General features: G+C 43.1%; 1 protein-coding gene across 1 annotated transcript; it reads right to left on the reverse strand.

Moving 5' to 3' along the window:
• Positions 1–17,335: 17,335 nt before the first annotated feature.
• Positions 17,336–22,261, reverse strand: spry2 (sprouty RTK signaling antagonist 2). The gene is made up of 2 exons (XM_051427841.1): positions 21,799–22,261; positions 17,336–19,412 (listed from the first exon to the last, which is right to left on the reverse strand). The coding sequence occupies exon 2, from the start codon at positions 19,362–19,364 to the stop codon at positions 18,342–18,344; it is 1,023 nt and encodes a 340-aa protein (XP_051283801.1). The 5' UTR covers positions 19,365–19,412; positions 21,799–22,261; the 3' UTR covers positions 17,336–18,341.
• Positions 22,262–22,545: the final 284 nt, after the last annotated feature.

The following is a 22,545-nucleotide window of genomic DNA, read 5'->3' on the forward strand; positions in this document are numbered from 1 at the left end:
AGTTTGACCCACTTGTGGCTCTATATGATGAAGTGTTGAACTTGTGACTGCGGGGTGAGGTGGCAAGTAGCAGCCAGACACCATACATCACCGCTGAAGAGTGGAAGGCTCCTGTCCTCCACAGCAGATGGTTGGTACCGAGCCAGCCGGCCTGTGCTCGAGTGTGTTCGTGAGAGAGAGTGTGTGTGTGTGTGCGTGAGAGAGAGAGAGAGAATACAATGCAGTGAGTGTCCCCATGCTGTGGTCTGCCAGAGATAAGAGCCACCTGCCTGTCCCATTCTCCCCTCTGCGGAGTTCAAACAGAGCCCTCAGTTTCACTACAACTCATACATTACGAGACAAGCATGTACGTATGAGTTACCAATGCAAATAATTTTGGGTGTAAATATTAATAGTGACATTTAAAAAATTGCTTTGCTATTTTCACTCATCTTAAATTCAACCACAAAAATGAGTTTTTATCATGCAGTGCGGGAACAAAAAAAATATGACACTTTTAAACATTATTATCATCATATCTTGTTTTCATGATATAAATATTCTTCTCTGCGTGTTGCATGCTTAAACATTATCATCTATGTATGCACTCAGTGAGAAAGAGGGGCACGGCGAAGTGAACTCAGAGCACAAAGCCCAGATTGTTCCTCTTCGCTGTCTGTCCGCGGTAACAATGAGCCATTCATTTGCTCTGCGATGGGCCCTAATTAATTCCAACTTTACATTCTGACCTACAATCTCCCCCTGCTCATCCCCTGTTTTCCCCCGGATCCATCAATTGATGCATCCAGCCCGATGACTTCACCCCATGTCTTTATCTCCTTCACTTCCCTCCTTTTTTTTGTGAAAATGTGCCAGTTTAGTTTGGCACTCCCTAGCCAAATGTCATTACAGGCTATCCAGAATTTCCCGCCAGTATTAAATTATTTTATATATTTTTTCTTTTTAACACGTTTGGGGCTTTTTTTGACAGCAGTAGAACAAGCTATAAACACAACATTGAGCATTCATCTGGTCATCCTATTGTTGTGTCCTTATTCAGTCTTCTTTTAGCTCTGGTTCTGGTCTCCACCAACTGTTGAGGGAAATATCTGGCTGTTTAGCTGCTAAACCCTCTACTATAAGCAGTAGCTAGGCCCTAACTTTGTCTGGATAATGTTTGGTACTGGGTAGGCACTGTGCAGTAGGTTTATCGAAGCAGTTTTTGCTGAAAATAGCTGCCTGTTGTGGCTGGAAACGAAGAAAAAAAAGAGTGAGACAGAAACAAAGGATTAAAGTTGCAGGCCTGAAAACCGAAAAAAGGGGTGAAAGATGCTAAAACGCTCCATAGAGCTGAGGGGAACTAATAATCCTCTGTGGGTTTTTCACTATGAGCGACCCCTTTCACGTTACTCAAATTCATTTGAGAAATTGTTAAAATAAAAATTAGTTTAGCTTTAAGTTTGACAAAAAAAAGGCTACAGACCATCCTTTATTCAGCTGTGCAATGACCTTTATCCTGTGACCGCTAAAATAACATACAAGTCATTCTTTTCTGCACTATAGTACGTTTTGGCCCACCTTCCACCAACCTGCCTTGTGTTCTTCTACTTCAACAGTTCAATTCCCTCCTACATCGTCCCCTTGAGAATTCAACTGTTGCGCTCAATTGTGTGTGATAAGTGTAGGTGGACATTTAGCAGTTTATTTTAGGCCTATTAAGGCTACTGGAGAAAGCAACTGTTCATTCCAGTTACATAAATTCTATTTCTTTTTCTGCATTGAAAGCACAAGTAGTCATTTCCCTTTTCTCTGTCTGACTGCAGTATTTTTCTGCCTCCTGTTTAAAAGATGAATGCACAGTCAACCTCCCTCTTTGTTCTGCATTGGATATCTCTTTTCTCTTCCATTCTGAGGCAATGACGTCAAAGGCTGACTTTTACCATTTACGCAGTACATTGTGGAGATCTCTCAATATCTCCGCCACTCTTTATTTCCCAGTTTTGTTCTTTTATCAGAGCGTTTATGAAAAATGGGAATTTTAAACTTCATTTACTAGTGTCCAGACCATCGTTACATCGCTTATAGGACACATAACTCTGGCTGTGGAAGCTTCCGACATGACAGTAATCAGAAACCTGGATCAGGTGTTTACATGCCACATTACACCTGTCTCTATCAGAGTACCTCAAGCAGAATAATCAGGTTTCTCAAACGGAGATAGGGGCTTACTCCAGAATATGATGTTTACATGGACAAACCTACCAACAGCCTGGCAGCATCACCTGCACACAAGTTGCACCCTGCAGGTATCTGAAAAAAGACTGATCTGTAAAGCAGATCTTCCCCAACTCCCATCTTTTCTCCCCCTCTATGCCCACACTCCCTCCCCCCCTTGACACCTCACTGTAGTCACCGTGCAACACACACACACACCAAAATGGTCCCCTTGCCGCAGTCTCAGCTCCTGCTCTCCCTCTGTCAAACAGACCTTGGCGCTGTTTCCTTTTTCCTGCTCCTACATCCGAAATGCGAGGAGCGAGAGGAGAGGAGTGAGCTGAATGAAGAGGATGAGGAGGAGAGAGAGAGAGAGAGAGAGAGAGAGAGAGAGAGAGAGAGAGAGAGAGAGAGAGAGAGAGAGAGAGAGAGAGAGAGGGGGTCGACACAGAGACAGAAAGGGGAGAGGCAGGGGGAAACACGGAGGCTAGAGAGGGATGTACGAGGGAGAAGGCATGAAATGTGTGGGAGGAGGAGGGGGGGGTTTGGGGGGGCGTCTGTGGTGTGTGTGTGTAGAACAGAGGCTGCTTTGTCGATAGCAACAGCAAACTTTACAGCGATCATTTGCTGCTCTCGCTCTGCGGCCTCAAAGAGCAGCAGTCTGTGTGTATGTGTGTTTGTGCTAGGAGTGTGTTTGTGTGTGTAGGTGTGTGTGAGAGTGCACAGTTGTGTGAATATGTGCCGGCGTGTGCGTACGACAGCACGTGTGTGTGTCTGTTTGAGTCTAAACATGAAGGAGCTGTAGTCCGCCTCCTTCCCACACACACACACACACACACACACACACACACCACACACACACACACACACACACACACACACACACACACAGAGGATATTGGGTTGGTTAAAGAGGTAGTAACATGAAGCTTAGCTTGACCAGATCCTTGATAAGTAACTTCCTCTTTAGCACAGAGGGGATTATGGGGAGGCCAACAAAAATACGATTACAGACAGTATTCCTCCGGCTATTAAAATGACTCTTTGGCTAAAGAGCGTCATACACAGATGATATTTTTGAGAGCATGCCAACATACTGGCTGTAGCCTTTTATATAGCACATTTAGTTATGCTATCAAATGCAACTGCCATCTCGCCTAATTTCACACCTTGATATGCAACTCAAGTCAACATGTCACTCAAATATTAGTTTGGTTTTCTATCCAAAGCATTAAAAAGGACAGAGACAGGGCTGATTTCATAGCTGCAATCTTATTGGGTGGCTGTTTTGAGGCTCCCACTGTAGTTTTTCTTTACCAAAATGCACTAGAAAAACAGATTTTTTAATAAAAGATCATTTGAAACCTACGTCTATGTCTAGGTACATTGCCACCTCCTGTCTAAACTAAGGCCCACTCATCAGAACATTGCTCCATAGCGCTTCTAGTGGTGAGAAACTCTGCAGTGTCCCTTTAATCAGTGTAAAGGAAGAGTGCTTTGACAATTGTCAGTTTCGCCCATGGCTGCTATTTGTACTCCTATAATGCACCGCAACAGTCATTCCCCACCTGTTAAAGGCTCTCACCTTTCAAACTCCTTGCCCTCAGCTTATTTTGTAAGTGCTCTTGTAGAACAGCACCTTGCAGTATTTTGTGGTTGTTGTTTGTTTTCGAGACCAGTAAAAAAAAGGTTGTCTCCGCTTGTCTCTCTGGCTCTGAAAATGACAGTGCCGTTCCCTCGAGGGACAGCAAAACAAAGAGTGCTTGACTGCTTTTAGTACAGGGTCAGTGCTTGTATTTGAGAGGGGAAAAAAAGAGGAATAGAAAGTTACTGTGCCCAAACATCAAGGTGAGAGAGACCCGGCTTGGGGCCTCAGAGGAAGCAGGTTAAGAAAACGCCTCGATTTTAGACAAATCTCCAGGGATCTCAGTTTTGTATGTCTTAAAATGGTGTTGATGAAACTTTGTTATGGGATTAGTGTAGTATGTTGGTAGTTTCTCCCTTTTGCCCTCAGACACGGCTGGGCGAGTTCCTTTCAAGCACAGCGCAGCCTTTAGTACGCATGCTCTTAGGTGTAACCTTCTATATTGTTACCACCTGTTCCAAACATTACCCTAAAAATCCCAAACCACACATACAAAGCGACAAGTGGATCAGCACTGTCAATCATCTATTATAACAACGACTTGAAGTGACACAAATGCCTTCTGGGACTCGCCAGAGCCCAGTGAGCAAAGTTTAATTGGGGGGGGGCTTCATTACCTCTCAAAATCGAATGGCGAGCTGCCAACCCAAACTGTCTTTTTCAATCAAAGCAACATTTAATTCACACCCTTCTTTTTCAGATTTTTTTCTACATGAATCTATTTTGTACATGACACCTTGTCAGCTTGCTGCCAGCTCACACGGACTGTAGCTTCCCTGTCAGCTCGTCATCACACATTACGACTGTAGAGAGACTCACTAGAGCTCAGCGCAGTCTGTCAATATAGAACCGTGATTCTCAACTCAGGGCACATGGAAACAAATATATATCCACAGATTGGTGTTTTGGAGGTGTTATGCTGATGTTAAGTAAATGTATTGTTTCAATAACCAGTAAGTTGCCCGATGCACTTCATGCAGAGGTCAGTTGTAACACCTGAACCTAATCACCACCTGTTACCATTGTTATGACCTGGTTGCCAATTTAGTATTATCAAGATGTACAGTGTGGATATCAGTTTTTCCTGTGGTGGATTAATGAAGGGTGTGGCTGTTGTAAGGTATAAATCAAGGAGTAAAGATAAACTCAAACTAAACCAAACAAATGGGTGTCTGTAAGGAAAAGGGAGGAAGAGCTGCTGCAGCAGCTGCTAGGCAGACAGAGAAACAGAGAAACAGAGCAACACTGCAGTCAGGCTGAAATAACCTGGGAACACACTGGGGCCCCCTTAGGTGTTCTAGGTTACCCTAACGGAGATCGTTAGGGTAACCTAGAACACCAGCGTGAGAGACAGCTGAATCACACAGCACACAAGATGACTATTTCATCTATAATCTATAAACAGTTGAAATAGATAGCTAAAAATAATGGATAAACAGTTGAAATTGTTAGTTAAATGTAATGGACAAAGGTTTGAAACATAGCTTCTTCCACTCAGTTGTAGTAGTATATGAAACTTAACCAAACCAAACATTTCAAATTATATGAATTAAAAATATCCACTTTAATATAAGTAGTAAACAACTGATATAGAATATAATAAATGTGCAATCCAGTTCACTTAAATTTAAAAAAAAAAAAAGGTTTTTAGCTTACAAGGGTGCATTATTTTCTCTAGGAATGTGAAAATGTCCTGCCTCCTCCTCTCATAAAATACAGAATTCATCACACAACCACTTTGGCTTTCTGTCTTGAATGCAGCCACTGAACCTGCCTACAGGCGTGGACTCCTAATAGTCCACCCAACAGTGTTAAATAAGCAAAACTAAAGTAGGCATGATGATTTCATTGGCTGTGCCCTGTGCCAAAAAGGGAAATGTATGTAATCTGACCCTGCAATCGGCTGCGTGTAGTTATTTCATGCACATTTTAGTCGGTGTCAGTTTCATGAATTACCTCCATTGTGGAGGGAGTGAAGTTATCTCCCCAAACTCAGGTATTTGCTGTAGTTTTATGAAGATGTCTGAAGATGTCAATGAGATTTAAAAGGATTGCTGGGTTGCAGCGTTCCCTGCCTCTCTTGCCCGTCACACTGAAGGTTTCTCTGAGGGCCCCATTCATCCTCCTTTCCCTCTGTGTCACAGCCAAGGCCTGGCTAGAACCATGTCGACAACCTGGGTAGTACCGTGTGTGTGTGTGTGTGTGTGTGTGTGTGTGTGGGTGAGTGAGAGAGAGAGACAGTGAGTTTTGGTTCCTAAGGGTGTCTTTCTTCAGGGTCATTGAGCACAGGTGACCACAGGAAGTTGTTTTCCAGAGCTTTTCCAGTGGTGTGTGTGTGTGTGTGTGTGTGTTCAGCTTTGGACCGTCTCACCACAGGAACTTCCTCTTTGGGCAAACACACACACACACACACACACACACACACACACACACACACACACACACACACACACACACAAAGATTCCCAAATACGTGCTTATACACTAACCTGCATACACAAAATTCCTAAAGGACAAGCACTCCCATGTGTGTTATTCATCCAGTGTTGGTGTCAGCATGTGCGGAGGGAAATCAATGTTAATCGCGACGCGTTCATGAGACCTCGGACACTCGAGCATTGATTTTGACTTTCGCTTCGACTATTAAATGACAGAAAGTCGATGTAGTGCGAGTGGTTGAGACGTTACAGGAAGAGTATTGCTCTTAAGGTTTTGTGCAGGAAACAATCAAACGCCCCCTTTTCCACACTTTGCTTCTTTAATCTTGTAAACCAATTAAGTCCAATATTGGAAATTCTAGCTAAAAGCTGATTATTGTAAGTCATTAGTCTGAGTGCTCCGGCTTTAAATGGTCAAGTCCTTCTCCCTTCATGGCAGACATGCCTCGTTATTTTGATAGGCAACTTAACTAGCAGGAAAGTGCCACACTTCTACACCAAATGAGCTCAAGCGAGACTCTGTTTTCTATATTAATCAAGCAGGCATTCCAAGCTGAAGGAATTCTGTTGCTTTTGGCTCAGGGCCAGATGCAGCGCTACTTCTTAAGACACCTCGCAGTGAAGTGACATGTTAAGTGTGCGGCTTGTTTTCTCTAACTTTGGGGTCCTTGCAATGAGGCAATCTCTGTCTAGTGGCCGACAGCGAATCGCAGATGGAACGTACGATGCTGTTCTATAAACACATGCTTGCAATCGGTGTCTCGCTTTTAAACTCCTCACTTTTTCTTGCAAGGAAATATGACCTATAATGATACTGCAGCTATTGTGCACCCTTTACATTTTTCAGAAGAGGATAAATAGTATCTAAACTACAAACAACTGGGTGGAGCCATAGTTTCCCATCGCTTGAGTGACGTATTAGGACCAGCGTTGCAAGGCTTGGAGGTCGTGTTCCCTGCACACTCAAAACCATTGACATATGTAAAGATGGGCAACGTGACAGCTCATCTCGATCGTCCTCTAGTGGCAGACTGTAGTATAGGTCAACAAAAACTTTTAATCTAAATACACGTCAAATAAATGTTTCCCAAAGATGGTTTATGGCATTTTAGGTAGTTCTTATCACGTTGATGTTTGGCCAATTGTTCCTTTTTTTGATACGTTCGGTTAGAATTTTTACGTCATGATTAACAGATGAGCCCTGCTCGTGATTGAGTCGGCCGGGCGTGTGGGCGGGATCTTGATACCAGCATTGATCACGGCTGCGCACACTGGCTCTGAATGGAAAAAGATGGAAGCGGAGATGCGACGGCCATCTTTTATATGTCGATAGTCACAACAAATTGGCAGAGGGCGGGGTCTAGCTGGCATTAGCCGTCTTACTTTCTTGGGTCCAGTGGTGATGGAAAGTGACCAGACACCCTACACACACAAACTATGATGGCGAAATTTACGCCACGTACTCGCAGACATGGAAAGTATCAAAGTCAGGAAGTAACATACAGGGTCATATCGTAAAGTAGGGAGTGCTCAGATGCCTCTCAGCTGGTTAGTTGCCTGTGTTGGAATTGAATTGAATTGGACATTGTCGCTCTGTACCGAAAATTCAGAGCAGCCTTTCATATACACATTCTCCAGATTTATTTTATCTTAAGTTATCCTGCGATCATTTAAGGCAGTGTAACCAGATGTGATCACCAGTAGGGTTTTTTTCCTGAGCCCTCAGGGTTATCCATCATAACTTTGTTCTTTTTGCACGTCGTCATCCCAAAGCTGCATGTCCCTGCGGCCTCTAAATATTCTCCATATATCATGGCTATACAACAGCGTGTTTCTCTAAACAGAGGAGCCTTTATCTTGTGAAGTATTGCACCTGTGCCCGTTGCAGAGTGGATAACTTTGGCAGAAAGCCCCTCTCTCTCTTTATACTTCTCTCTCTCCCTCCTGTCTTGTCACTGGTTGTTTGGAATCCGGAGGAATCCCAGGTATGCCGACAATCTCTGCAGCCATTGACAAATTTCTGTCTTCGGGCCGGGGGAAACGCGCACACACATACACGCTCGCATGTGCATATAATGGACACACACACACACACACACGTACGTTCGCACACCTTGGCCCGGCTCGGCCGTCATCATCGACTTGTCAGCGTGCCGCACCTGTGAATGGTAACAAGACCCCGTGGCTCGCAGTGCTCTCATAGCTGCCTGACAGACTCAAGAGATCAATTTCCTCTAGCAGAGAGAGCATCAGGAACTGAGAGGGTTTTTCCTGAGATGTTTACCAAGAAGTTCTTTATGACATACCTTCACATAACCCCCCCCCAAAAAATAACAATCAGATTTAACACCATTTTTAAAACTGACATCTGTGCACGCATTGATAACCAACCAGAACACACCAGATGGTCTAAAGCAGGACAGAAGCTGCATCTACCCATTTCCTTTTTATTGAAGCGTTAACCACAAAATGAGTGCATGTACGTATTTTGTGGTTAACACTGAAATAATGAATCATTCGGCATTGTTAGAAAACAACTGTCTAAAGTCCCTTTAAGATACCTACACTCTGATTGTAACAGTTTTCTAACGATAGACAATCTTAAACCAGGAGCTTGCATGTTTCTGGACAGAATGCAGAACTGTGGGTCGGAAACATGAATGTTTAGCATCATACTACTAAGATACTTGTATAAATTGACATTGTGTATAAACAAAGATTTTGCACACAGAACGGGAGATAATTAATCATAATATGGTATTCCTGCATAATATAGAGCAAATAATAAATAATAAGTAGTTAATGAATAGTTTTGTAATGTTATTTTCATGTATGCTAAATGTATAATCTCACTTATCTAATTTTTTTTAATTTAATTTTATTTCTGATTCAGAAATCAGTTACAAAAGCAGTATCTCTATGCTAACATTTGCTAACATTAGCCACCATACGGTAATGGTCACACCAGACTGAGTAAGGCTGTAACGGCAAAACTGCAGAGTGAAATGAATTTGAAAAGGTGTGTTTTATTGCATTAAATGCTTTTAAGATTTGACTTGTGTTTAACAGTCTTTGTGAGTAGCGGGTAATATTCAGGCCAAAATAAAGATATGAGCAGCATATCTTTGTTTACCAAAGCTGAGAGAGGCAACCGGCTTTCCTGCCAACTCGAACAGTCAAAACAAAAGCATTAAAGAAGAAATTATGCTCAAGGAATGACCCTTTCTAAGAATTTACTAAAGGCAAAATTCAATTATAGCAAACACATGCCTGGCTGTCTCAAGTGTATTTCAGTATTTCACACTTAATGGCGCATTTGAGTTCAGTGCAGCCCGTCTTAGTTACAGTCTTTTAACCTCCAAGACATACCCAACGCATCATTAGGCTTGAGCCATAGAAAGGGGAAATCTGTTTTTAATGGAGCTGAATGGCACACAGGTTGATCATATCTTTTTCTTCCACAGCTTTGTTCCACATGATCTCACACTCTCCCCTCGCCCAGTCTCCAGCTTACGACGGAGGGATGGCAGTGGAGACATATATAGTCATATCACCCTGTAATTCCTCTGAACTCCTCACCGGCCCGGTCTGTCTGTCTGCCCCTCTGTGTGCACACACTGACGCAAGTTTGCAGTTAGGAGATAGGACATTAACTTAACAGATTTGACATCTTCCTGTTCTTCACAGTTGAGTGTATTTTAAGAGTATGTGTAAGGGTGTGTTTTAATCTTCTGTATCATATTTTCTTTTTCCCCACAGCACCAGTTATGTCTGTGTGGATTTGACTTGCAAATGCCCTCACCCTCCTTCCTTGTGCTGCAATTTGAATGATTCGATTCGGGTCTCAATGACACTATTGAGGTAGAGGGTTACATGATGTCGCTGAGGTGAATGGGCCACCTGAAAAAGGAGAAGCTGGCTTGCAAATTAGGCCAGAACAAGAAAATAAATAGTACACACGTATGGAAATCTATTTGCCTACTGCCCATTGCACGTTAGAGTGCCTTGCTTCCATATATAACAGTGACTTTCCCTCTCTTACAGAACAGAACAGTAGAATGCATGAAAAACAATCAACCCTTTTTTGGCTTATAAGAAGGCCCAACCTTCTTTGCTTAAGGGACGCATTTTCTTTCATCGAGTAAACTGACGACCCCTGACTAAGGGACATATTTTATGGGTATTTCATGTTATATTCAACAATAACAGTGGAGAACAACTGATAAACTGTACAATGAACCCAATACTGAACACAATAACTGCTGGAAGTTTTTGTAAAACAAGCAATTTGGATGGTTTTTGAGCAGATTATTTCCTGGAAATATTGGCTTGGCGAGCCCTAGTGGGAACCTATTTCTCTAAGATTAAGATTTGAGCATTCATTTTGCAGAAATGTTAGTGTTAGTAAGGTTCCCTCAGATTGATCCTGCAACTCCTTGGCGAGTCCTGACCCCCAGGTTTGGAACCACTGTATTAAACATTTTTTTTTAAAGATGCAGTAATACATTGTTATGCTAACAATCAACAAAAAGTATATAATACGTGTAACGATGTCCCTCGTAGTAATAACCCACAGTCAATTATCACCTAAATCTGCTGTTCTTTCCAGCTTTTAAAAGCGTTTTAGCAACTTTCAGCTCATTGTTTTGGTGTCAGAAGTGCAGCTTTAATGTTTTGGTTCACTCTCACAAGTGTTGTTGGTTTTAAGCCATATTGCATGCATAATATTGCACATTTAATGTTCTCAGTTAGTCCTTTGTCTGGCAAAATAAAGTTTAAAAGGTCAAAATGAGAATGAACTTCTGGATTGGCATAAAGAATAGTTATCGTACTGTATGAATACCAGTAATGCGAATTGCATGTGTGATAGTTGTTTTGAGAAGGTTTAAAAAGGATGCAGAGATTGTTTACATGCAACCAAATATCGCCACAGTGAATGACACTACTTTGTTAAATCCTTAAAATCCTGGTTTAGGAACTGGGAGGTGACTGCGGTGAAGCTAGTATTAGCTAAGAAGTACCTTGTTCTCTAAATTTATCCCTGCAATTTAAGCACCTAAGTGTCATTTTGCACTGGGCTGCACATGTGTCGTACTATTAACACATCACTACAGTACACAGTACAATACAGAGCAGAACATTTTTTATGATTTCATGGCATAAAAAGATGAAATAAATAATATTAAAGCAAAACAATTTCTCAATTTGCTTTAACGCAGAATATTTTGGTTTCAATTTTACAGAAATCATACTGCAGCCACAGACGCACTGCGCTCATGTGGGTTTTCACACTGTTGTATCACCATCGAAATGTTTCCTGGGGAGGATATTTATGTAAATTAAAACTGATTAATGTCCTAAAACAGCAGCCGATATCTTGTTGCTTATGTCATTTAACAGTATCAACCAATCAGTTCGGCTTGATTTCATGGGCTGCACGGAGGAAAACTTAGAAGAGATAAACGATGTGGTAGAGTATAAAACATTTTGAACCTTTTTACAGATTACATATCAGTATTGTAAGACACTGAACGGGACCTTTGAAGTTTTTCTTAAAATTTCTTTTCAGTGACTATCTTATAAGTCTGTGAGTGATTGCACACATGCATCCACATGTGCATGCACCCTCCCAAAACACACATAATTGCCACCATCACACACGTACACACACTAAATGCGATGCGGTATAGTGAGCTGTCAGACCGCACTAATTCCTCTTTTTATGTGTGTCTGTCCTACTGTGTAGCAGAGGGATCAGGATTGCCTTTCAGGATAACAACTGAAGCTCTAAGCTCTTAGTGTGTGTGTGCGTGTGTGTGTGTATCTGGGTGAACAACAATTGGCCGCTAAGCTGTAAAGAGCCTTGCAGCCACGGTGTCGCCAACAAATATCCACTGGCTGTCAGCGACGGACTGACTCTGTGTGTTTGTGTGTGTGTGTGTGTGTGTGTGTGTGTACGCGTGCAGATGAGCCAACTTCCTGTGGTGGATTGAAGTTAAGTGCTGCTATTAGACTTAGGCCTCCAGTCGGGCTTTATTGTCTGGGCGAAAGACTCGATTATGCTGACAGAAACACGCACGTGTGCAAGAATACACATGCATACACGAACATTAGCGCGCAAGCATGCACGCAGGTCAAGTTCTTAAAGTTTTCACCGTGTGCAAGGACGTTTTCAGCGTGTACAAGGACGTTTCTGCGGCCTTCTATGCTGCACACACCCTCCCTCTCACCCTCCACTAACTTTTTATGACAGATACACTCTCTAGTGTCTCTGTTGCTCCTTCTATTTGCTCTCTTTGCCTTCCTGGCTGCTGTAATCTTCCTCCTCAAGGCATAACAGTAGTTCAGCTGTCACTGAGAGAGAACTGGGTTGCATAAGATTTAGGTTCTTAACTGCAGGCGTGCCCCGTAATTCACCTCGCAAAAGCTGTACGCTCTCCCAAAGCTGCAGAGGTGAACGTGTCTCCTGGCTGCTCTGTAGAAAGTGGATATATAAAAAAGCTAAAAAGAGCCGTTTTGGAATTTGTCACTTAGCAGGGTAGAAAGTCATTATTCTGGAGTTTTCTTGATGCCATTTGGCTGAACACATAGTGACAGCTGCGGACGAGGCTCAATGGAAAGTAAAACCACAGTCAGGTGGGGGGATGCGCTTTAACTTTGAGCTCAACATGTGTGCATCTCTCTGCCGCCCACATCGGAAAACAAGAAAGAAAAGTTCAGCTTCTAAGAAAACATTTTCACTGGTAGAGAAGAGAAAAGGTGTGGTGGCTTTTTTCTCTTACACCCACGGCCTGTAGCCTCTTTACTGCCATGTGATGTGTTAAACTGACTTTTCTGCAAACAGCTACAACCAATATGAGTGAATTATGCCTGCGCGCACACATGGTTAGAAAAGCTGTGTAACATTTTAGTTAGATCTCTTAAAAGTTGGGTTTTAATGTCTGAAAAGACTGACTGTACCTCAGTTTGATGTGAAAGTTGTGTAACTCGAATGTCTGAGTTTATGCTGTCGTCACTGGCGAACACGATGAACCACAGTGGAAAAGTCCAGCCACAAGATGCTTTACCACCAAAGAGACAAGAACGCATTGACTTATATTCTTTCTATGAAAAACAAAACCAAAAATAAATGTATCTCACTGTCAAAGAGTACAGAAGTAACTTCATCTTCCTTTGACATCACCGAGTTTAATGTGAGAATGTGATTAGCCTCTGCAGAGATCCAATGGTAGGACAATAAAATGACAATAAAACAACTGTAAAGTACTATTAGCTCACACACTTCCCCAAATAATCTACATAATGTGTTTTAAGTGCGGGGGATTCGAAGTTGAAATTAAAATTCTCACCACACTTTGTGATTTTGTCGATTTAATTTAACGGTATAAAACCGTTTATTTTTTTCAAATTCATGGGAATACATGGAGACCCAGAGCTTCACGGCTCTGGGTGGGGGTTTCTCATTGCAGCAAGTTGGGTGACATTTAAGGGCACACGTTCAACAACACACGCTGTCAACCTCCGTCTGTGTGTTGGAGCGTTGTGTTTTTCCCCCTTCTTTAACACGTCCACGTAGCGTTGGTTGTGCACCGTTCATTTAAGATGTCTGTCCCTATACAGCATCCCTTAGTGAGGACTCGTCCTATTTGTAGTCTTGCTAAAGTCAGCTATCTCGCTAAAGTTAGATATTTTTTCCTTCATGTTATTTTAACTCCTGCTGAGTCATTAGCAGCTCCCACACACTCAGGGTTGTGTTCGTTCCACATTATATAAAAGAAGGAGGGGGGGGTCTAGAGGTTCTGTGGTGGATCCAAGTTGAGGTGATGACGAGACTGTCAAAACTCAAAGCATCGAGTAATCCTCTAACTAATAACTAGTAACTGCAGGAGGTAAAAATATGAGGGGTAAAATATAAAAATGGGGCTAAGGATTGGCTAAAAACACAGTAAGACAGAACTTAAGAGTTGTTAAAAACTATTTTTAGAGCGTGCCCACATTGTAAAACCTGAAACATTAGTTTAACTAAAAAAAAACGCTGAAACTGCTTCCATAAAAATAATTAAGTAACACAAACTCAATTTTTTTAAATCAAAAACATTCTTGATTAAGCATTTACTAGTAATTTTAAGCGACACTGACTTAATTTTCTATATTTCTTTATTTGTACTGTGAAAACAAAAGTAAAAAGTACTTGGTACTCTGGAATGTTTCTGTCACTTAAAAAGTTGCACAATTGGGTTTCAACTATTTTTTTGAGTTAAAGTAATTTATCGCATTACAGTTACATCAAATTACAGTACTGGTATGGACATTATCAGTGAGTACCAAAAATTCAAGCTCCCTTGAGAACACTAAAGGAATTATTTTTCTTCCTAATTACAATCGTGTGTACATTTATTAATGTAAATTATAATTAAATTATAATTTCAGTTCTATATACAGCTGTTACACATGTGGTACTTTTCATGTTCTGGTGTTGTTGTGCATTTCCAGACTTACACGACTTTTCACTTTTAGTCCACTACCTACAACATTTATGCAAATAGTTAAAAAACTACTTTGCAGAATGTTTTACATTCCTGTAAGCTCATAAATGATGTGTGTATTGTGGCTGTTTAAACTACCAAACACTACAGGTGTGACAACAAATAAGAGACAATTGGTACAAACATTATATAAGAATCACTATGAAACAATAATGTGAGTTTTTTTTTTACTTTTATACTACAGCTAAGTGCATTAAATATATTTTATTGTAGGTTGTTTAGCCTTATATTTTACCTTTCTTTATCACATTTCTGCAACATTTACTCATTTATTACATTTTACCTTGAAACGGAAGTTGCAACAAAAGGGTATAATCTTGCAGAAAACATGACAATCTGTTTAATTCCTTTATGATCTTTATATTATTTAACAGTTGTAATGCTTTCACAGGGTGCCGCACTTCCTCTCTTCTCCCTCTCTTTCTCTCACAGTGCTGTTTGATTGCTTAAGCCTGGCCGTCAGACAGACAGACAATGCGTCCATAAAGAATAGCCTCGCTTCCTTCCTGTCTTCCTGTGCTGCGTTCTGCCTTGGTGAGCAGGGTGAATAGGCCGCTCTGCCCCACAGCCGCCATGAGCCGCAGGGGCCACGGCGGCTAAAACCAACAAAGAGAGCCGTTCTGGGGCCTTTTTTTTTTTTTTTTCTCACATCCCCTCCTCCTGCTACTCTCAGCTGCCAAATCACTGAGACTGCCGGCGCATAAATAATCTCTCTCTGTGTTTCTTGTTTTTATGTTTTTATGCTTTTATGCACCAGCTCTCACTTTTTTTTTTCCAGAATCTCCTGCAACCCATTTTCACTTTTTCTGGCTGATAACTCATGCATGATATCCGACTGCTTGTGTACTTTGATATATTTCTACTGTTTTTGAACTGATCACTTCTGAGAAAAACCCTCTTTTGGATGTAACTCACCCCTTGATCAAGTTACAATTTTCCTAAAAGAGTTATATAGATATAACATATATGTTTTATATATATATAATTTAAAAAATAAAAAATCAGAGGAGGGCCCTTAGGCTTTTTCTGAAAACGACTTCCAAAAAACTATGAAAAGCGTTCAGTTTCTTCCTCAGAGCACTTTGCTCACAGCTGAGATGCAGACCCGCTCTGAAAAAGAGACCAAACCTGAAGCTCTAAAGAGGGGAAGCACTGTTCTAGATAGACTGATTTGAATTGGAGCTACAAAAACACTTTTTTTCTCTCATTAGCACGAGTGAAGATGTACCTCATTCTGCTTTACAAGCGCATATCCCGGCAGATAGGACTATTTTTCCTTCAACACATCCAACTGATTGCCCCCCCCCCCTCCAACAAGACAACCATCTCCCTATGGGAATACCAAGTAGGAGCAGGTAGCTGAGAGGAGCGTTGGGGAGCCAAAATGACCCCCCGACTATTGAAAACAGGATGAATGCATGCCGGGCTGAATACGGGGGTAAACTGTTCGGTCTTTGTCATTCAAAGTGATGCTTTTAACCCTTTGCAGTCCCCTCTTCCTAACAACCCCCCCCTCCACCACCTCCTCCACACCCACCCTTTCCCTTTTCATTCACAGCTGAGACAATGGAGGGAGAGAGGAGGCCTGTGACTGGAAAAAATAAAGACTAAACACAAGATCAACTCTCCCTTTTCTGTCTCTAATGGGATCCTCGCCCCGTTATGTTTCCATCTCCTCCACCGGGGCCGCTGTAAAATAGGTGAAAGTTGATAATTATGTAAAGCAACCCCCCCCCCCGTCAGTCAAAGGCTGGGGGATGAATAACAAACAAGTGAGCGCAGGTTGGGCCTCGGCGCGTCAATCACGGCCCTGAATGCATACCGTGCCGCAAACACGTCCGTATGCTGTCAACAAGTGTCAGGGGCTTATGTTTCAGGCTTATGTTTCGCCTGCAGGGACATTCAAAACCAAGGAATTCCTGAACAAACCTTTGATAGGAAAAAAAAGAAACGCACGGAGGAGGAGGAGGAGAAAAATAAAAAAGGGCCCAGTATCTGCAGGATCATGAAGAACGTGTATGAAATGAACTTGAAGCCAGGCCAGGGTATAATAGCAGGCTTACGTGAATGCATGTTTGCAAAAAAAAAAACAGGTGGAGCGCTTGATTTGGAAGATAAAAAAAAAAAGTGATAGGGTTTTCTGGAGTGCATGCAAACAGATGTGCACATTCCTATATAGATGGCTTCTCCGGGGGCCAGATGTTTTTCTTGAGGAGGGCCCAAGGTGAACATTAATGCGTCCTCGTTTCCTCGTTTGATCTCCGTAAACATCGTGCATTGTGATTGTGTTGCCGAGACAAAATGCTAGAGCCGGGTTGATGATAGCTTTTGCTGCGCGAGGCGTTTCGTGCAGAGGTTCAATTAAACGCTGCTTAAACCATCCGGAGAGGTCTCAATCAAAAAGAGAGGAAACCCAGACGCAACCCGGCCCTTCACTCAGTTATCGGTGTTAAAAAGTGATGGAAATGTGGATTAAAGAGACAATGCAGAAAGACAACAGGAACAGAATACTGTCAGACTTCAAGGTTGTTTAATTTCAAACGTTAATATATTTGTCTTCTAATTCATAGTGAACTATTCATCCAGCGTTGACACTCCTACACGTCACCTCAGAATCTGCAGCCACTACAGAATGAGCCCCCCCCCGCGAGAGGTGACACATTAACAATGCTTTCTCAAAATAAATATTTTTCATTATAAAATAATAAACCTTCAAATAAATATAGATTTTTTTTTAACTTTACACTAAGCAATGTTGGAATTAGAAAATAAATTTTTCATATAAGGTCACTGTACAATTTACAAGTAGAAGGGATAAGACTTTTCCTTTGTAAATGACATAAAATGATTGATATACATTCCAGTGAATGTACAAACATTGTATGAATGAAGTCGACTGATTCATAGATATGTGGATTTATCAAGGTGCCTCTGGTACGGCAGAAAACTTTTCACAGTTGAAGTATTATTATATGTACAAAAATAAAACATTTGTCAAACTAATCTTTCTAATGTACATACCCTTTTGCATTTACTACTTTACATACAGTTAGTAATAGGAGTCTGTTCTTAGCATATAAGTTGTATTAAATGTTTAAAAAAAAAAAAAAAAAGGGCTATCCATTTGGACTCGCATAGCAACGACATGATATCTGGGCACTTGAGTGAACACATTATCTTTCAGGACAAAGCAGTAGTTGAATGAGTCGTCATTTTAACCTGTGGAGCGCTTGTTTTGGTTTAACTTTCAAGTGAAACTCCTAATGCTCGGGTGAGTGAGTGCTCCTCCAGTGCCTCAAACAAGAAGGTTACCGTCGACCCGCCTTAAAAGCTGACAATTCAAGGCAAAGGTTTAACTACGACAGGCGTGAAGATCTAGATGGAATACACAAAAACTCAAGCACGACAGCATCATTAGCTCTCTAATCAAACCTTTCAACTACACCGCTACAGGGCCAGTCCGTTCAACATGGAGTCTTTTCCATCCTTCTGCATTTTAAACACGCGCGGCCGCCTCGTCTACGGGTTCTTGCACCGACAGCCGGGTCGTGCGACTCGGTCATAGCAGCTCTGGCACACGGCGACACATCCTCTCGCTGGGAGGTAGCACAGGAGGCAGGGGAAGAACAGGGAGAGGAGCGACACGGTGGTCCAGCGGGCGCAGCAGTGCGGCTGTGTGCACGAGAAGGGCTTGTCGGCGCACGTGTCCTCGTCGTCGCTGGAGCAGTGGTAGAAGAGCCCCTTGACGCAGCAGACGCACGTCCCGTACTCCACCGCGCTCTGCACCGAGCACACGCACCGCCGGCCGCACGTCCAGCAGGACGGGAGCGCCCGCGGGCGACTGCACTCCGAGCAACAGCACCGACCGCAGTCCCCGCACTTGTCGGAGTGTATACCTTGATTTTTAGGGTGTCCGCTGCCTGGCACGGCCATCACCGGCCTGGACTCATTGTTCAGGGGTTTCAGCTCCTCTGAACTGAGCTCTGCGCGTTTGGGCTGGGTTCTGATTATCTGGTTGCTGCCTGCCGGGCTGCTGAGGAGCCTCTGGCCTGAAGAAGAGCTCCCCACGCTGGTCCTGATGCTACTCTGGGAGTCCTCTACACTGGAGGACCGCAGCACGCCCTCCCTGGTAGAGATAGTATCTGTGTTTTCAGACTGAGTCAATGAATGCAGGTTGCGGAGATTATTAGGCCTCTCTTCCGGAGTCTCCTGCGGCCCACTGGTCCTTGAAGCCGGTGACATAACCACATCGCTCTTTGGCTGCCTGTGCTCAGACGCCGGAGACCTCTGGGTAACCGTGGGCCCTTCTGTGTACTCATTACTACTCCCAGTTATCCTGATCTGATCCAGAGACAGCACAGCTGGAGTATGGGACGGCTGCCCGTTGGTCAACCCAGGATCTGGCGCACCGTCGTGTGTCTGCGGAGGCCGTGGTTGCGGTCTCCCTTCGTCATGCGGCGTATCCGGCGAGCCGGTCGGTGACAGTGACCACCCGTGGCGTCCTCCTCCCCCGTCGCTGTCGCTCTGACTTCTGGAATCCATCTCGGGACTGAAGGGCCACTGTGGCTGGCATGGGACACATCTGAAGTCCTGTAAGAGAAAAAGACAGTTTATATCCGTCTGTGACGAGCCATGCAAATGCTGCGATGCAAATCATAACCGATATCTGTACAAGCACCATTATGGAAATAAGGCCTAACAAACACACCACAGTGCCGGGGGGGGATGATGTAATGTTTGGAGCTACAACCCTCAGTAGCGAGGGGTGTTTGGGCCTTTAGACTCAGAGTTTGTTTACTCGGAGCCAATCCAGGTTTTATGTTTAAGAACTGACATATCTGTTGAGTTCAGACGCTTCTCTATAGTTTGAGCCAACTTCCTGTTTCCCCACACCTATGACACAACAATGACTAACTTAATCTAAGAAAAATGAATTTGATTGGACCCCCGAGCTCAGAAACAACTCATCAGCTGGTGGATCGACACAAACGGGGCACACCGTCTCAAGACGTCGGCCGTGAACTGCAACGTTTGCGGATTCGAGTCCAGCCGGAGGCCTTCACTGCATCTCTCTCTCTCTCTCTCTCTCACTCACTCCCTCATTTCCTGTTGTCTCTACACCGTCTGAAACAAAGGTTTAAAATGGCCCAAAATACTTTGAAAAAAGAAAAGAAAATGAACGTGTAACTACTTTGATTATCGATCAACTGCCAGAAATTCACTGGTTCAAGATCCTCCAAATCAATGAGCTGGAAATCGTGGTGGACATTTTTTTAAAACCTATTTTCTGTCATTTTAACGGACCGAACTATGAACTGAGAAATCAAGAGAACACTATTGTGGCTTTAGATTGTCAGTCAGACAAAACAAGCCACCTGAAGACATCAACTTAAAACTGTAAAAGCCATTTTTAAGCATTTCTTTTTAGACACAGCGTTATTGGACACGCGCTGAAGCTTCAAATGTAAATACGACAAATCAAATGGCAGCAAATATGAATTTAAGGTTTTCTAAGGAAGGATCAATATTTCCATTCTGTGTGGCGATAAGAGTTCAGTTTTTTTCCCTGTGGGGTTTGCTGGGGGCTGGGGGATATTAGGTACTTTTACGGAGGTCAGACATGGAAAGTTCTAGTTTTAGGTTTTTTTTACTTAAGTTTCTGACCCCGGCCTCTCGTCTGTAAGCGCTCAGATCGGTTAGAAACTCACTGATTCACTGTACGGTGAGAGCTCGTATTAGCATGTTGCACTGTCACTCTGCATTAATCAAACGCACTCGAACGCACCGCCTTGTTTTCACCAACATATATCACACCAAAGTAAAGAAACTGACAGCGGTGGCCTTAATTCTCCTTCCTCGCGGCAATTAGCTTTCAAATGCCATCCTTTGGGTTGCGAGTCCACCCCATCCCACCACCACCTCCCCACACTCTTTCAATGACAATACAGGAAGGGGCTTTTGTTTGTTGCATGACAAATGGCCTGCAGCAAACCTTCCCCATTCTAAAAACACATGTTACATTGTGGCGCTCCTGAAAAGAAGATGAGTGACAAGATAAAACAAAAAAAAAAAAAAAAGAGCATGAAAGAGTGCATGTGGAGTGTGAGTGATGCGTTCAAGGGTGGTGGTAGGGTGGGGATGTGAAGCTCTCTGTGAGCGATGGAAGAGGGTTCTTTAGGATTTATGAGCTTTTTTTTTTTTTGTGTGTGTGTGTGTGTGTGTGGCTCCAAATGAGAGGGGCTTGCAGGCGCACTCACATTTTAACCTGCTAGGAGGGAGGTGGGGTGGGGGTCCCCTCGTCTACTTAGAGGGCCTGTGTACAAGCCATGTTGGCCACAGTGGGTGGGTTAGGGTGAAGTGTGGGGGCTGATGGAGGCAGACTGATGGCAACAAGCTTTTTAAAAACGATAAGAAGAGTATGGAGTGAGTCATATAATTCCTAATGCACAGCTAACTGATAGAGCAGTGTTTCCCCACTGTGTGCAGGAATTAAATATACATGACAGCAGAAGGGGGGGGCAGTAGTGTCATATAGGTTCAGTTGTTGCTTCCATGTGAGGTGGGGGGGGTTCATGGTGTATGAATGCACATATGAGCACACACACACACATACACATGTGCCAACTTGGACACGACTACTTCCTAACAGAGAGCTGACACCAGCAGCGTTATGAGCAATTAAAATTAAGGCATTAGACGCACATTTACTCTACAAAAAAAAAGTAACCCCCCCCTCCAAATATAATTGTTTCTAATAAACAATAACATTACATGTATGCTCGTAGTAAGCTAAAAGAAGAAGTAGGACAGCGGCGAAGAGGCACATGCTAGCACAACAAAAAAAAAAGCTACGAAAAGAAGTTTAGCTCGTTTTTTTTTTTGACACAACTTTAGCTAACTAATACATCCGCTCCGTTTTTAAATCCCCCCCACCACAGTTCACAGTTCACGTTGTACTAAAACAGGCTCCACGTACCGTGCTCTCGACACTTTAGCTCCCGTTTAGGTGAAATAAATCCAGTTTGAGTCGCTGTATTGGGGGGATAAACTCTCTCTCAGTCTGGAAACCCGTCGGTAAGATCCATTGAGAAAGTTTCCAACCGGAGCGCATTTTGCATAAAAAAAAAAAGCAGCGCTAAAACGTAAATCCCATGTTTTGCGCAAGAGCACGAGGCATTAAAAAAAAAAAAAGAAGAAGCTTGAATTCAACCTCCGGAGTGCAAACTTAACCGGACTCCTCTTTTTCCTGCAAGAAGAAGAAGAAGAAACGTGGAAAAAGTCCAGCTCAGAAGTAGTTTTAATTCGGTGTGTGTTATCCGCCAGGCTCTGAGGGGCTGCAAGTACTTTTTCTCGTGTGTGTGTGTGTGTGAGAGAGAGTGAGTGTGTGTGTGTTTTTTTTTTTTTTTTTTTTTTGCTCTTTCCGGAGGGGAGGCCGGGATTTGGGCTGTAAATGGCGTCAAGCTTGAAGGGGGGGAACAGAGCGCTTGTTGTTGCAGCGGATATCTCGCATCCGGTGCTCTGCCATTGGCTGCGAGAGAGCGGCCATTCACACCCCGGCAGTCTGATCAATTATACTGCGGGAGGCCAAACACCGCCGGCCGGCTGCTGCGGACCCAGGAGGGGGAGGAGGAGGGGAGGAGGGGGGGTATTTCTGATCGCTGGTGACCCATTTCTGGAGTGGCTCTTTACATATTAGTGGAATTAATTAGTTACAGTGGTTAGT

This window comes from Dicentrarchus labrax, unplaced genomic scaffold (assembly GCF_905237075.1).
Source record: "Dicentrarchus labrax unplaced genomic scaffold, dlabrax2021, whole genome shotgun sequence".
NCBI classification, from domain to species: Eukaryota; Metazoa; Chordata; class Actinopteri; family Moronidae; genus Dicentrarchus; species Dicentrarchus labrax.